The sequence below is a fragment of the Seriola dumerili genome, unplaced genomic scaffold, assembly GCF_002260705.1.
Source record: "Seriola dumerili isolate Sdu_G_001 unplaced genomic scaffold, Sdu_1.0 BDQW01000108.1, whole genome shotgun sequence".
NCBI classification, from domain to species: domain Eukaryota; kingdom Metazoa; phylum Chordata; class Actinopteri; order Carangiformes; family Carangidae; genus Seriola; species Seriola dumerili.
In genome coordinates, this window is record NW_019174363.1 from 303817 (window position 1) to 318608 (window position 14792).

Here is a 14792-nt window from a genome sequence, read left to right on the forward strand (position 1 = left end):
GCTATACTAACACTAGAAACATCATATATACTGTAGGTTTCCGTTTCAAAATGCTGGAGCTGTTCCGCTCTTCTGAATGACTTATTTACATGACATTACCTTTGCTCTTGTGCACAAATTATATGCAAGTAGCTACACATTCTCCAGGTCTTGTCTTTCCAGTTTTGTCCAGTATGTACATGTGTTGAATCCTGTGAATACCTTGTGCAAATGCAGAACTAAAGATGGTAACTGAATGAATGTAGAGTAAATGCCATCAACTGTATTATAGTTGATGGCAGTTTAAGTGGAACAGAAGTGTCTCTCCAGGTGTTGGCATGTTTGCATGAAAATGACATGGCACATTAATGGATGTTCACTAAAGGTTAGGGATTATCATTGTTATTGGCTATTAGCAATTATCCATACAGCATTTCCCATGTAGACAGCAACACAGTTGATTGCTGACAGTGATGATGAATATATTGGAATGACCTCATGTGCTGTATCTGCTCAGAATTTGTTTCTGATTTGGGGCTGGATGGAGGAGGTTGGTACTTGGGGGTTTGAATGTAAGCTCATTCATCTTCATAAACCGCACGAGAAGCAAGCAGCAGCCAAGGTGAAACGCCGTTTCTCCAAGTGGGTCTGTTTAAGAAAAAAGGGGAGAAAGAGAGAAATTTTTTTTTTGCATCCTCTAACAATCTCCACCCGTTTTATTCGCCTTTTCCTGCCTTTTTTCACACACACGCACGCACGCACGCACGCACGCGCGCGCGCACACACACACACACACACACACACACACACACACACACACACACACACACTTCTCGTCCCTCCCCCCCTAGAGCGAGAGTCTCCCTGGTTGAGTTGTAGGCGCTCGTTATAAAGCGGAAAGCCCCGCCGTTCCCTTCAGATCGGAGCGCTACGACCGCTGCGTGCGCCAGCTATCAGACAATCGGGACTTGAACCTACCCACAGCTATGACCCTGCAGTTCTCTCTACCTGGATTAACTCTCAAGTAACCGCTTTGTTGCCCCCACACCCCCTAACACCACCCCCACCCGGAGCAGCAGCAGCAGCCTCCGTCCTGTTCCCCTGTCTCCAACTATCAGCTTTGTTCTGCGGTCATGGGGTGCATCGTGTTCTTTTTGCCTGGGCTGCTGACGGGCTCGGCCGTGCTGTGAGGTAGATACCAGGTGGATTTATGGTCCGCAAAGCTGCAACTACCAGCCGAGGGAAATTAGTGGAAGTTTGAGTTCCGGGAGGATGCAGGTGACGTGTTGGTGCGCCGTGTTCCTCCTGACGCCTGTGCTTTGCCTGGTGAGTTTGATTCTCCCGCTCAGTCTTTTTTTCTAGTTGAACTTTTCTCCACTTCATACTGTTCGGATAGAAATCCTGAAAGCCGTAAACGTTATTATTTACTCACAGTGAGAGTACTTTACTCGTTTGACCAGTATTCCAGACCCATTTACACCATGGCTGTGTGGCTATTTCACTGGGTGGTGGCACAGTGGCTGAACGGTCAAGTGTGTAAAGGAAGAATTCAAACTTTATCTACACGTTTTTCGTAATTGTTCGACCGTGAAACCTGCAGCAGGTGAGCTTTCTCCTATGCGCAACACCACTGTGCGTAAAATACAGTTACTTACCATTACTGAAGAAATCATGCTGTCACGCACGAGGGAAGGGCCAGAATGCCTCCTGTCATAAAGATAAAATCTTTTACAATATTTAGGGGTTGTTGTCTGAATACTAAAGAAATCAAGTGCCTAAAACGGCGATATTTAAGCGGCACGTGCAGTGAAATGGTCTCACGGGGGCGCCCTAACAAACCAAAACTCCACGTCGACAGCCAAGCTGCCTGCACTGTCAGAGCACACGCTCTACAGCAGGTTAGGCAGGGATCCAGGTACGTCATGTCAAAGAAATATAAGTCCTGGTAAATGTGCTGTTTTCAGTGTAGTTCAGGTTGTTTAACATGAATCAGCCAGGAAAATAACAGTTACGATCCGCGAGTAAATTAACCATAATGAACTTTATTTCATGCATGTAGCCGAGCAGATGTTGATTCATACACACTTCAGTTTAAGTAGTTTAAAAATATAGTTTTTAAACTGAAACAGGCGGGTGATGGTTCACTGCGCCTTATTTTGACACAACGAAAAAGCAGTTTTACTTTACGCTCTCAGTTTCCGACATAAACCAATAGAAAAAAAGAAAAAAAAGACGGACAATGATTCTTGTCAGCTTTTTAAATTTTCATTCCACTTTTTTAAATCGACAGATGAGATGAAATAAGAGGCCTGAAACAGAGAACGTCTAAATCCTCCATTTTCTGTAATTAAACATCCACCTGGCAGATCCATTACTGCATTGCTTTATTTTATTTAATTCTTCATATACACAGGTTAGATATTCTAATAATCTATTTCTATTTGTTAGGAATCTCAGCTAATGGACTGCAGCTATCTGTCAACAGGTGTTATCACTTTAAAATTTGAAGTGTGTTACATATGAAAATAAATATAGCCTAAGCTTTGATGAAAAATATATTACACGCGCATTACAATAGGCTATCCAATTCAATAACCTCAATGTATTTTCCCCATACTATAAATATGTGTAAACCTTTTCTATCCGCACTGGGTTTAGTGTGTAAATGTGAGTGGCTTCTTCCTTTATCTGAAAGCTAACACACACAGGTGGTGGATGTGGAACTCTCCAAGGTGCTGAAAGTATTTAAACACTCTTTTCCTTTTAAATATCCAAAGAACCAATTTGCTTTATGAGCCATGACGGGACTAATAAGAAGCTGATAATATATTTAAAATGGAAGAGTACATTTTAAATAGGACTTTTGAAATTGAAAACTAAAGCCGAAGTTGTATTGTCTGACTTCTTTTTGACACGATTCTCTTCTTGTCACATTTTGTGCCTGTGGAGTCCAAATTTTTCTGGCCTCTCTTCTTCTCCCTGAAATATTTCCCCTGATTTCCCTGTGCTGTCTTTTAAATGTATGTCATTTATAGACGTTAAATACAAGCGGGAATTTATTGTAAAATTCCCGCTCTCGAGAGAAATGTGTGTTTTTGAAATGGATACAGCGCACTGGGGATAAAAAAATCCAGTCGGCTCTCCAAGTAAATCCTGTTCGCCGTGTTGTTGAGTTGAACGCTCGGTGCCATCCCGCCCAGCGTAAACCGAGTTTATTGTGCAGCCCGTTAATAATCAGTCCACAGCAGCGGGGATTAGAGCTGAACTTTGATGGTTTTATTTCGTGTTAAAGGCTCCTGTCTCTACTTAAGCCTCTTGTCTGAGAGCCGCGCCTTGACCCCGATAACCGTACAGCTCAGGTAGACTGCTACAGTACATGAGGCTGAGCGGGACCATTACCTACGGGTCCACTATTTAATCAACTTCAATTAGCTTATTGTTCCTGGACAAAAGAAGTCTACGTGGGATTATCATGATTTGTATTCATACATTATTTTAATGGAATTTCTATACATTTAATCCAGAGCAGTTCATATGGATTAAATGTTAAAAGTTGTTGCGTTAATTTCGCCTCATTGTTAAATACTTTTCTCTACACATCTTTATAATACTGTGATCTGTGATCAAACTGTATTTAAGCGTTTTCATGTAATTTTGTATGTATCATGCCATATTGCTGTTTCCCCTATTCCCCTAATTAATGAACAAGTTAGATATGAAGTCCTGGTTTTCGATAATATTGTGACAGAAGAACCATATTTCAGTGCTGAAATTAAAAAACAGCTGTTTGAGCTTTTACTGAAAATGTGTCTAATTTATTAGCATAAACAGTGGTGCTGTTTAAAATGTTATTTTTGTTTTTATTGATGTTCTATATTTATTTTAACATTGTTTATCCTATACAAATTTAACACAGCTCTAACATTATTTTTCTAAAAATTGTTGTATTATCAGTTGCTGCTGTAATGACACTTTCTCTTTAGAGGATTCATTAGATTTCATGTTGTCATAGATATAAAATCAGTCGCTTGGGCCTGGGTGCAGCATTATGTGAAATAAGGCAGTGAGCTCTCTGCTGGTTGCTGGCTCCCGCCACCACTACCACCCCCCAACTCTTCTCCCTCCTGTCTCCCCTGGGAGAAACAGATGCAATGGTTGCACTGGCAATGGTCATAGCAGCCACATTAAAGTGTTATTATCAAACAGCACAAATGGGGCCTGCAGTGTCAAGCAGTCTGCACGGTGGGGAGGAAAGAAAGTCCCACTGAGATCACTACAGCACAGTTCACACAGTGTGAACCCCCCACTCTCTGACCCCCATCTCACCACACCCCCTCTTCAGTCCACAGACCTCTAAATTAGCTCATAAGAATAAAAAGCAATATGTTTTCAATGAGCATTTTGAAGCCGAAATCAAGCGCGGGCCAGTATTAATCAATTATATAGCAAATGCATTTGTGCAAATGCCCACATGCTGCGCGACTGAACACACACACACATACACTCACACACACAAGGACAAGTACATTGTGTGGCCATCAAGTGGGAGCCATGGAGAGTGTGGAGTGTTATGTTTTTTTCAGCCCAGATGTCGACTAAGTGAACATGTCTCTCAGTTCCTTGTTCAACCTTTGTGCTACTTAGCTTTTAAAGCAGCATGGAGGTGTCACTTTAGAGCTATTCAAGCCCGGCTGCTGGAGAGAGCGAGTACAAAAGGGCTGAGAGTTCAGTCTTGGAGAACAACACTGCAATTCCCCCACCGCCATCTCAGTGGCCTCTGCTCAGCCTAGTTACCCAGCTCTGTTACATTTACCAGTGTTCGCTCAGTGAAACTGCCTCTCACGGTAGTGACAAGCCCAAATTCAGGCAGGCTTGAGGGCCTCCAGGGGGCCCCAGTGGGTTTTTAGTCATCCGTCAGGATGGTGCTCGAAGGGGTTTGTCTTGTTCTTAAGGAGGTTTCAGGTGTTTTTAAGGAGGTTCCAGAGACCTTTAGCAGGTTTCATGCAATGTTAGGAGTGTTTTAGGGTTGATTCAGGTGGTTCTATGAGTTGTTCAAATTCTAGGGATCCTGGAGGGGTTTAAGAGGTCTTGGGAGTATTCCACAAGTCCTTGGGTTGTTTTGCATTATTTTTTAAATCTTTAATAAACAAATTGAGGGAATTTATATAAAAATTCATATAAAAAGTGTTCATGTGTATGTCATGTATTCAGAAAAAATCTATTGGCTGAATTATTGTGATATGTTTTTTTTTATTATTAATGAATTCATTTATTAATCTTTAACTTTCAAATGTAAATGTTGGTATCAACCCTTAACATCCACTATGCTTGGAAGTATATTCTGGTAAATATTTAGTTACTAAAATGTCAAGAAATGTTAAAAATGTTTATTACAGTTTCACAGAGCCCAAAGTGAAGTTTTGTCTGACCAAGGATTCAAAAAGAAATTCAGTTTACAATGATTTAACATAATAAACAGCAGCAAATCCTCACACCTGAGAAGCTGGAACCAGAATGTTTGGACTTTTTCGCATGAAAAATGACTGAAAGGATTAATCAATTTGTAATCAACTTGCACAGTTTTTTCTCCAGTCTTAATAATTGCCACAAAGCATGTATGTTTTGTTGGGGAAGAAAAAATAAGAGAAGAAAAAATATGGAAAAGTCTGAAATCTATCTATAATTGAAACTGAGGCTGCTGGTGTGAAGCTGACCTTTCACCTCTAATCAGTGTGCCACTGTGCATCTTGGCAGTAAGACTAAGGTGCATGACATTGGAAATGACATGTCAAGGTGACTTATTCTTGTTGTAGGGCTTTACACTGTGTGAACTGTTACCTCTGTGAGCCTGCCTGTGAGTCCTTGGCTGTCTGATCTGAGCTCAGCCTCCTCAAGCAGCTGCATATTCCCACAAACAGCCAAAACAACACTTGACCTTGGTGTTTGGCCATAAAGTCAATGGTAATAGCACCTGTGCTGTCTAGAGTCCAGCGGGTGGTGAATGAGGGAAATTCCCCATGGATTTAGATCTTTGATGGTGTTAAATGTTTAAGGAATCTCCCTTAAATATTCCCAGAATAAACACTCAACAGCTGTGTGTGTGTGTGTGTGTGTGTGTGTGTGTGTGTGTGTGTGTGTGTGTGTGTGTGTGTGTGTGTGTGTGTGTGTGTGTGTGTGTGTGTATGTGTGTGTGTGTGTGGGGCATTCACAGTTCAGAGGTCAAAGCTGGAACTGATCATTGAAGGGTGTTGAAGCCCCGCTTGAGACCCAGGTTTCATTGTAAGGGAAGTTTCACACCCCTCGATTCTCTCTCCTCATAGAGCCATACTTTTATGGTGACACATGTGGCACTTTGAAGTAGCCCAGGGAGAGAAATGTCTCTAAAGGCAGAAAGTGACTAGATAACGTAGTCTACCCTATTTTACATCTCCAGGTACCTCTGTGACTCCAGAGTCTGTCGCTAGCTTGGCTCGTCACAGCTGAAGTGATAGAGCAATACCTCTCCAATACTCACCCTGACAGCTGCATTCACAAGATGATTCAACAGTCTTTTTGATGGCACGATTTTCTGGCCCCTGTGTCCACCATATTTTCTTAAATTTTTGAAACTGAGCATTGAGCATTTAAAATGTTTTTACATCATCATTGTCATTGTCACAGTCACTTGTCAGTATTATTCAGATCATTGGTGTGATTTTACGACCTGCAGCTCCACTGTTTAGTTCAGTCCCACTCATTCTTCTCATTTGCAGCCACAACAGTTCAAAACTGTCCATTACCTGCCCAGAATCAAATAACAGACTTTTAGTGACAAGCTGGTTAACATACCAAATGCTTTTGAAAGCTAAGTTGGTGAAGACTAAATAGAGCTAAAAGGATTTATACAGATTTTTACTGTTGTGTTAACAGTGAGCTGGTCAGTCCAAATGAACAGCATTATTAACTAATGTGTGAATGAGTGTGTAATAGCAATGGCTCACTGGTGACTGGGCCCATTGGACACATTTGGCTGGATCAGAATCTGGCTTTCCCTCACTAACTCCTCTGCAATGATGCTTCATAAAATCTTCTCCACATCTCACTCTTTTCTGTCGCTGACATTTTGGCAGCTTCTCTACAGTTTTCAGTCTTGTTTAACCATGACCTAAATTCTGTAGGCATTTTTGCCTCTATTAGATTTATCAGAGTGCAATCAAGCATGTATGCTACTATGTTACTCAGCCAGATGCAAATGACGGGTGGTGCAGTTACATGATCATTGTCTCAAACAGAACACCACAATGCCTCTAGACACTTTTTTATATACCTGATAAAATTTAAGTTCTAAGTCCGAGTCCTTTTTTTTCCTTTATAAGAAGAGGTTCACTGGATGGGTTAACGCTATTCCCGCACCTCATTCACTACAGCCTCCCTGTCTGGCTTCAGTAGTGTTATGAAAAGGATGTAATCCCTCAGTGGAATCCCAGTCACAAACCCACCCACAAAGTGCATCATTTTTAATTTTTTCAGACAGTCACAAATCTGTTAATTAATACTCAATAAAAATAATGTTGAAAAAAAAACAGGGATGAAATGCCTCCAGCAACATTTCTCTCCAACATATGACAACAGTGGAGCTTTGATTTGGATAAGGAAGGAAAAAGGGCAACAAACATGATACCCTGATCCCACACACACAGGACATAACTGTTCTATAGCTGTTTATTTAAACCTATACTGTGTGGCAGAGTTCTAATATTTTCTCCAGTTAAGTGATATCATTAACCATGATTTGGATACAAAGATGTTCAGCGGAATTTGAAATTATAGTGAAGTACAGAAGTCATTTTAAAATAATATGTGATGTTCACTGAATTAGGAACCTTTATCAAATTTCAAGTTGGAAACAGTGATCACTCCTCATAGACATTGTCATTGTGTGGCACTAGACATTGAAAATTGCCATTATAAAATACAGTTCTTATGGTTATATAACTTTTAGTTTGATTTGTTTATTAAAAATGAAATTGATTTGTACAAAATATGTTTTACTGGCTTTTTTTCACCATATTGGAAAAAAAAGCCTCAAAATAAACCTGATATTTTGTTTCTTGGACATTTATTTATGTTATTTGTTTTTATTTCAAGGTTTGATAAATTCCCAGAGACAAACTCCTTTCCTGGAATTCTCCAATTTGAAGAAAAATATGTCTAAAAGGTTGAGATGGCTCATGACAGTTTTTTGCAGTACATGACCAATAATATCCACAGACTGAGGAGATAAGTAAGTGTTTCAGCTCCGGTTGTTCAGGCTGAATATAGTTATTAACCATGGTGTACAGCTAACTGTCTCTACTCTGACTAGATACAATGGTGATGCAGGCAGTGGATTTGGAGTTGTATGAGTTGTATAGTGATGGATTGACTTGCTTTCTATGATGGGCTTGACTGACTAGTGTAACAGAGCAGGCTCAGAGTCTGCACTCCTCATGGAAGAGGAGGAGGAGGTGAAAATAGTGGAAATGGAGATGAAGAGGAGGTAGGGGTGAGCACCGCGATGCTTCCCTCTGCTCTGTCGGCAGTGATGGATCTCCCATCGCAGCTCGTGTCTGCTGCACAGTCCAGCAGTCACAGCCCTCACTGACGGAAAGTACCACACATGTCTGTTATCTACTCCTTTAGATCTTTCCATCCTGTTATGTTACAGTGACTGGCCATGCACGCGCTGTTGCCCTGCTTCAGAGACATGCATGGATGATTTAAAAAAAATCAATGAGTGATGCATACTTGTGAGCTCTCGAAACCAGGGTTTAAATCCATCTATTGGTTGACAGTATTGAACTATTTTTGAAGCAGAGAAATCATTACAATGAATGTGGAAAGATTTCACTCAACAGTGTAAAACCTGCAATGCACCCAACCTGCCCTGTCTAAAGAGCTCTGAAAGAATTCTCTCAGTCTCACTGGAGAGTTTTTTCAAAAGCTCTGAGTGCTATTTCAGTAGATTTTCCATCATAGAATTGATCAAACCCCTGAGAAAAGTTATTTATAAAATTTTTAGCAAAAAAATACTGAATTTGTTTTGAGTAAGTTTTTTCCAGCCAGTATCTTTATATAAATAAACAATAAACTTCCCTCTGCACCCTAATGACACATGGTGATGAGCCTTTAAAAACACATAAAATGATGTCTATTAATTCACTATTTACTATTCACACACTATTCACTTTTAAGTTTAATGAAGTCAGACACATTAACTCACAGAGAACCTCTAGGTCAACATCAAATCAAATCAAATCAAACTTAAATCAGTGGAATAGTTTTCCTGTTTGAGCCTTTCCATCACTCTTATTTTAAAACAAAGCTTTTCAAAAATGTGAGTTTATCAAAATAAATAAATATATCATAACTATCATAGCTGCATTTGAACTGAACACATTCTTTACTCCAACAGGATTCCTGACAGTGTCAATCTCTTCTTCATCACTGCAGCTCAGAATAACATGAGGGGATTCTGTGATGATAACAGGAAATAAAAACTAAACTGCTGGTGTCTTTTATTATATATTATACTTTTATATATATTTCCATCATTATAAATTCAGTAATTTCAGTAAGTCTGACTCAACAGACATCAACTACTTCTCTCTTCTCTGCAGCAGAAACAGTCTGACACTAACTTTAACTTTTTTTTAACTGCATCTCATGTTCATAATAGTTTGTTCATCAGACAAAAGAACAAAAATACTCAGCAAGAAACTCAATAATAATTCATGTTCTCATTTACAATATATCCTTAGTCAGACTTTAATAGAAATTATATTTAGACATAGAAATAATATATTTTTTTATTATAGTCATATGTTCATATATTTACATTTCACCTTGTTGAATGTCACTTTTGGATGTGATCATATCATATTAAGTACTTCATTCAGGGTTCTGATGATGTTGCTTATAATTAACAAATCTGCGTTTCATATGAATGTGCTCGTAACCAGATAGGTAAACCCTTAACTGAGCTAGTTGATAACCAGCTTCATGGTACAGGTTATCAGGACAGTCAATGTTAGCTTCAGTTAACCCAAAGTTATCCTGGGTATATTGAGCTTGCTTCATAGTACAGGCCTCTGGTTCCCCAAAGTAGACTACTATGGTTCTTATTTGCTTTCCAAATTACATGTATGAGCTGCGTCAGCTGAAGTTGTCCATCATCACAGGCTGTATGAGGCTGTATCATTTTTTTTATTTTTTATTTAAAAGGGGAAAATGGTAACAAACAGCATTCCATTTACAAAGTAAAGTAAAATGCACTTTTCTGGTTGGCTTCCTTTAGTATTCATCATTCAGGAGGTCTTCTCTCCAAAACAAACTAGTAATTAAAGGTAAAAACAGTGAATAAAGCAATCTCACATTAAAAGTCAGTATTTTTCCGATGCTGTTGGTCAGACACAGGATTTCAGGAGAGGCTGCAAGAATCCGGCCATCCAGACATCCAGCAAACCATTTTTCTTGCAAGCAAGTTAATCCAACATTTATTTTTAATAAATTAAATACATTTATTTAGTTTATTATTTCAATTTATTTTAATTTATATTTATTTTTAATAAATTAATTTTTTTTTTTTTATTATTTATTTTCCCCATCATTAAACCTAATTTAACATGAAACCTCATAATGATTTGATTTGTGGAGCTTGTGGGGAGTGCGGACAACCTCAGGGAAAGTGCCTGACAGATGGACTTAAGGGGAAATCAGGCCTCTGGTCACCCAAGAGGTTCTCCAACCTAAATGATCATTTTGGAAACTTGTCCCTACCCTTGGATATGACACATAGTGTACCATAGTGCCATAGCTTACATTGTCTGTGCCATCATGGTACCAATAATAAATAGGCTGTCGGGGATGTAGGTCATGGTTTGGTTAGGTTCAGGAAAAGATCATGGTTTCGGTAAAAATAAGCACTTCCTGTAACTTTGAGGACTTTTGTCATCATGGTCATAATGATAAATATGTGGTTGAGGTTGTGAAACAGGTATGGATAAAGGCCTGTGTTTTGTTTATCCAGCCATATATCCTCCTAATGTGGACTTTGTCACCTGACTTTCTCACTTGCTCCCCTCATAATTAATATGGCCACTAGAGGTCACTATGGGTCATAACTACTTGCATAGACATCTCTCACACTAAATATGCCTGTCTATATAAACTTTTAAACATATTTTTCTTAATCACAATTTCTTGCACTACATCACATAAAAAGTCACACCCCTGTTATTCAGAGTGGGTAATGGAAATTCAGTCACTTTGGGGTGCTGTTATAAAAACTGCAAGAAGAATATTTGCAAGCTGATGGAGATGGTTATGGGTTGTTTGTTAAATACTGAGGTCATCCATGTGCTGTATCTGTTCTCCTGCAATCTTCAGATCAGAGCACAGCAAAATCTTGACATTGAATATTCAAAGCAGCAACTCTCTCTGACACCTGTGTTTCATTTGCTTCTTAGTCCAAAGGCAGAAGAAGAGTGAGAGATGTAGAACAGAATAGGAAAAGGAAAGAGGGAAAAGGTGGGAGGTGAGCATGAGTGACTTTTATGCGCAGGCTGCTTTATGAGTACAGTACTCCAATTTGTCGTGAACTCCCACATGTCTGTCAGGAGGGCTGTTTGTGCTGTCGCTGTCACTCCAAGCAAACAAGCTGATATATAATGCAGCTGAGGAGACGCAGGCTGCAAATTGTCAACACTTTTGAAGAGGAACAAATGATAAAGTCAGTTAGGTTTAACAGCAAACTGACAACCACCCTGATATTCCTGCCTCATTCTCACATTCTCTCCATAGATGAGAGGAAAGGTAGAGAGCTGTCAGCATGAAGGAAACATTTGAGATACTTAAGAAAAATATATTCATAAATGATGTGCCTAGCAGGAAAACTGCTGAAATGCTCTGAGTAATTCTTAATTTTTTTGTGATGAACATACAAATAGTACAATAGAAAGTACTCAGACATCCATCAAGTTTTATTTGTAGCATTTTAACCCCTATAAAAATGTTCTCACAATAAAATTTTATACATACACCTTATCAAATCTCCTTAAACACAAGTAAGTGTCATAAGAGTGTGAGGTTCTTATTTAAATACTAGAAATGAGTATCCACTGTTAAGAAGGACCCAAAGCACCATAAACAGTTTAAATGATTTATTTAAAACTGTTAAACCACCACAATAAAACAAATGAGATCAGATAACAAAAAGGATGTGGCAAGACGTTTGCATTAAATATCTTTAAAATGGGGATGTTAAAAGTCCAATGTCACAGTGGGGATTAATCTGTTAAAAGAAAGGGAGTACTTAAGATTCAGATTAGCATTGTGATGAAGGGGGTCCTGATGCCTTCGGCTCCTCTGCTCTGGCCCTGCAGCTCCGCTGGATCCCCATCTGCCGCTGACGCTTTATTTATCATATTCTGGGTGATGAAGCAACTCTTTTCTCCTCTGTCTGGCTCATCCCGCAGTGATTTTTCTGGTACCCCGTCCTGGCCGAACCATCGCTCTGTCGGCCCGTGTTCCTGCAGCAGAACATACCGATCAAGCAGCCTCTTTTCCTACACTCTTTCCTACTCTCCAGCTCCGCATCCTCATCCCCCTGTGTCTGGCCACAATTCAGTAAAACTAAATATGGAATAAATAATGCTATACAACATGCAACACCACAAGTTCAATTAAACCAATATAGAAACTATGTACACATGATAAAACCCACACTAATAAATAAACATGAAATACTGAATAAAAGGATTTAACACAACTAATATTGGATCAAGTGATTAAAACACTGTCTCACTGTGACATAAGTATAAGTCATAGATTCAGCTGAGATCTCTCATCAGCTGTTGTTGGGCAAGAAGCCGATAGAATATGACAATTTTTACTGGTGGTTATTAAATTAATCAACATTAACGTTAATCAAGCCAGTGAAATTAATTTTCACAACCTGTAGCTACAACCTGAAAATGAAATGAAATGTTGATTGTTTATTGATATGAAATAACAGCCGGAACAGACTGACTTTTACACTTTTACACATTTTCACTGATCCAAGTAACAGAGGTCCTGATTCACAGCTATGAGAGTAACGTGCTAAAATAATTGATCTGATGTGCATAAAAAGGTTATCTGGGGCTGTCCTGTGCCGCAGCAGCAGAATACAGTCAGCGGGTTGGAGAGAGCACATTAAACATCAGACTAAGATTTTAGTGGAACTCTTACACAATTAACATTAAAAAACTACAACTGATGTGATCTACTGTCTGTGACATTTTAATCAGCACAAGCAACGTTTAGTGATGACCGTTGCTTTGACTGTCAACATATCCAGAAAGTTCTAACCATGTCTGTCAGTCCAGCCCTCTCTCTGTGCCTTTAATGCATGGTGCTCATGAAAGCGTGCCGCAGACGTTTTCCAGTCTCCAAGTCTGTAAATGAGTGCTTCACTTGTGATAAGGATGTTCTGGTATCAGTGCAATTATGAGGTCATTGTGGTGTAAATGGCTTGTGTATACAATAACAAAAAACTGAATTAATTGATTTTCTGGCCACTTTGGTCAGCGGAACAAACTGAAAACACAATATCTACATATTACAATCCTTTTGCTCTGTTTTGGTCCATTAGTCCTGTGAAAAATGTATGCCACTATGTCTACCAGCTAGCCGCTAGCTCTATTTGTCTGCTTTTTGGTGGAGTTCCATAGAGCTGAATGCAACTGCTGAATTAGCTCACATAAGGGCTCATCACTATGAGTAGCATGTTTCTCATTATGCATAGTAACTGAACAGATACATAAACTTTTAGACCTAAATTATCATGTGTTGAATAGACCGATCCTTTTCAGTTCACCTATTTGCTAAATGACAGGGCTTCATTGCTTACTGCAGCCCTGACGATTTGGGCCATTATTATTTTCAGAATTACAATTCTACTTGGATTGCAGTCACAACGGAGGGCTGAAAAAAAAGCCACGAGGCGAGTGTGTCTGCATCTGACAGTTGTCAATCATGTGTCAGTGGGATGAGAGTCATCCTTTGGAGAGGTGGTGCAGTGGCGAAAGATGAGAAGAAGGAGTAGGAAGAGACCTTTAATTCCTCCCTTATCTCTTTTTCTCATTTACCACCTCTCTCTTTCTCCTTGTCTGGTTATCGTGCTCTCTCTGACTTTCTATTCTCCACACTCTCCTCAGATTCACATGAATAACTCATCTTATCTAGCTGACCCTCGACTTCAAATACTCCCTTACTTCCTGGGAATCAGATGTACTCCTCCTTATTGTTTGCCACTTTCTACGTCTTTTTTTTTTTTTTACCTCTTATCATTTCAGTGCCATCAATTCAGGTTTTTCTACCTGAGGCAGAGGAAATTAATTCTATACAGTGCATTGTTCAAATATACAGTGAAAACATCCTCACATGCATTTTCCTGTTTACTGTTTACTGTTAAAACAGACTGAATTCAGATCTGTGCTGTAAAGGAGTGATTCAAGTTGTGGGAGGTGATGGAGCAGACAGAAAGGGGAGGGAGTTACATTTCCTAAGAGAGTTAATGTTCTGTCAGCATCACCTTTAAAGCAGCACACACTGATGTCATGTATCTGTTTGCCTGCTAACATAAAGCCTGTTTGATTTATTTATCAGTGTTTTCTCAGTGTAATGGCTTATACTGCAGTACAGGACAGGAATGCAGTTGAAACTCCATTAGTTCATAACTCCACCAGAACCAGATAAATAACCAAGATTTTTGTCCTTTAGTTATCACAGACTTGATTTTAATCAAGCTTATC

General features: G+C 39.3%; 1 protein-coding gene across 1 annotated transcript in view; it reads left to right on the forward strand.

Moving 5' to 3' along the window:
• Positions 1 to 887: 887 nt before the first annotated feature.
• Positions 888 to 14792, forward strand: part of LOC111222796 (neurexophilin-1) — a 58556-nt gene continuing 44651 nt past the window's right edge. The window contains exon 1 of the mRNA XM_022746649.1: positions 888 to 1305. Coding sequence (XP_022602370.1) covers positions 1252 to 1305 — 54 coding nt within the window. The 5' untranslated portion in view covers positions 888 to 1251. The remainder of the gene's footprint in view (positions 1306 to 14792) is intronic.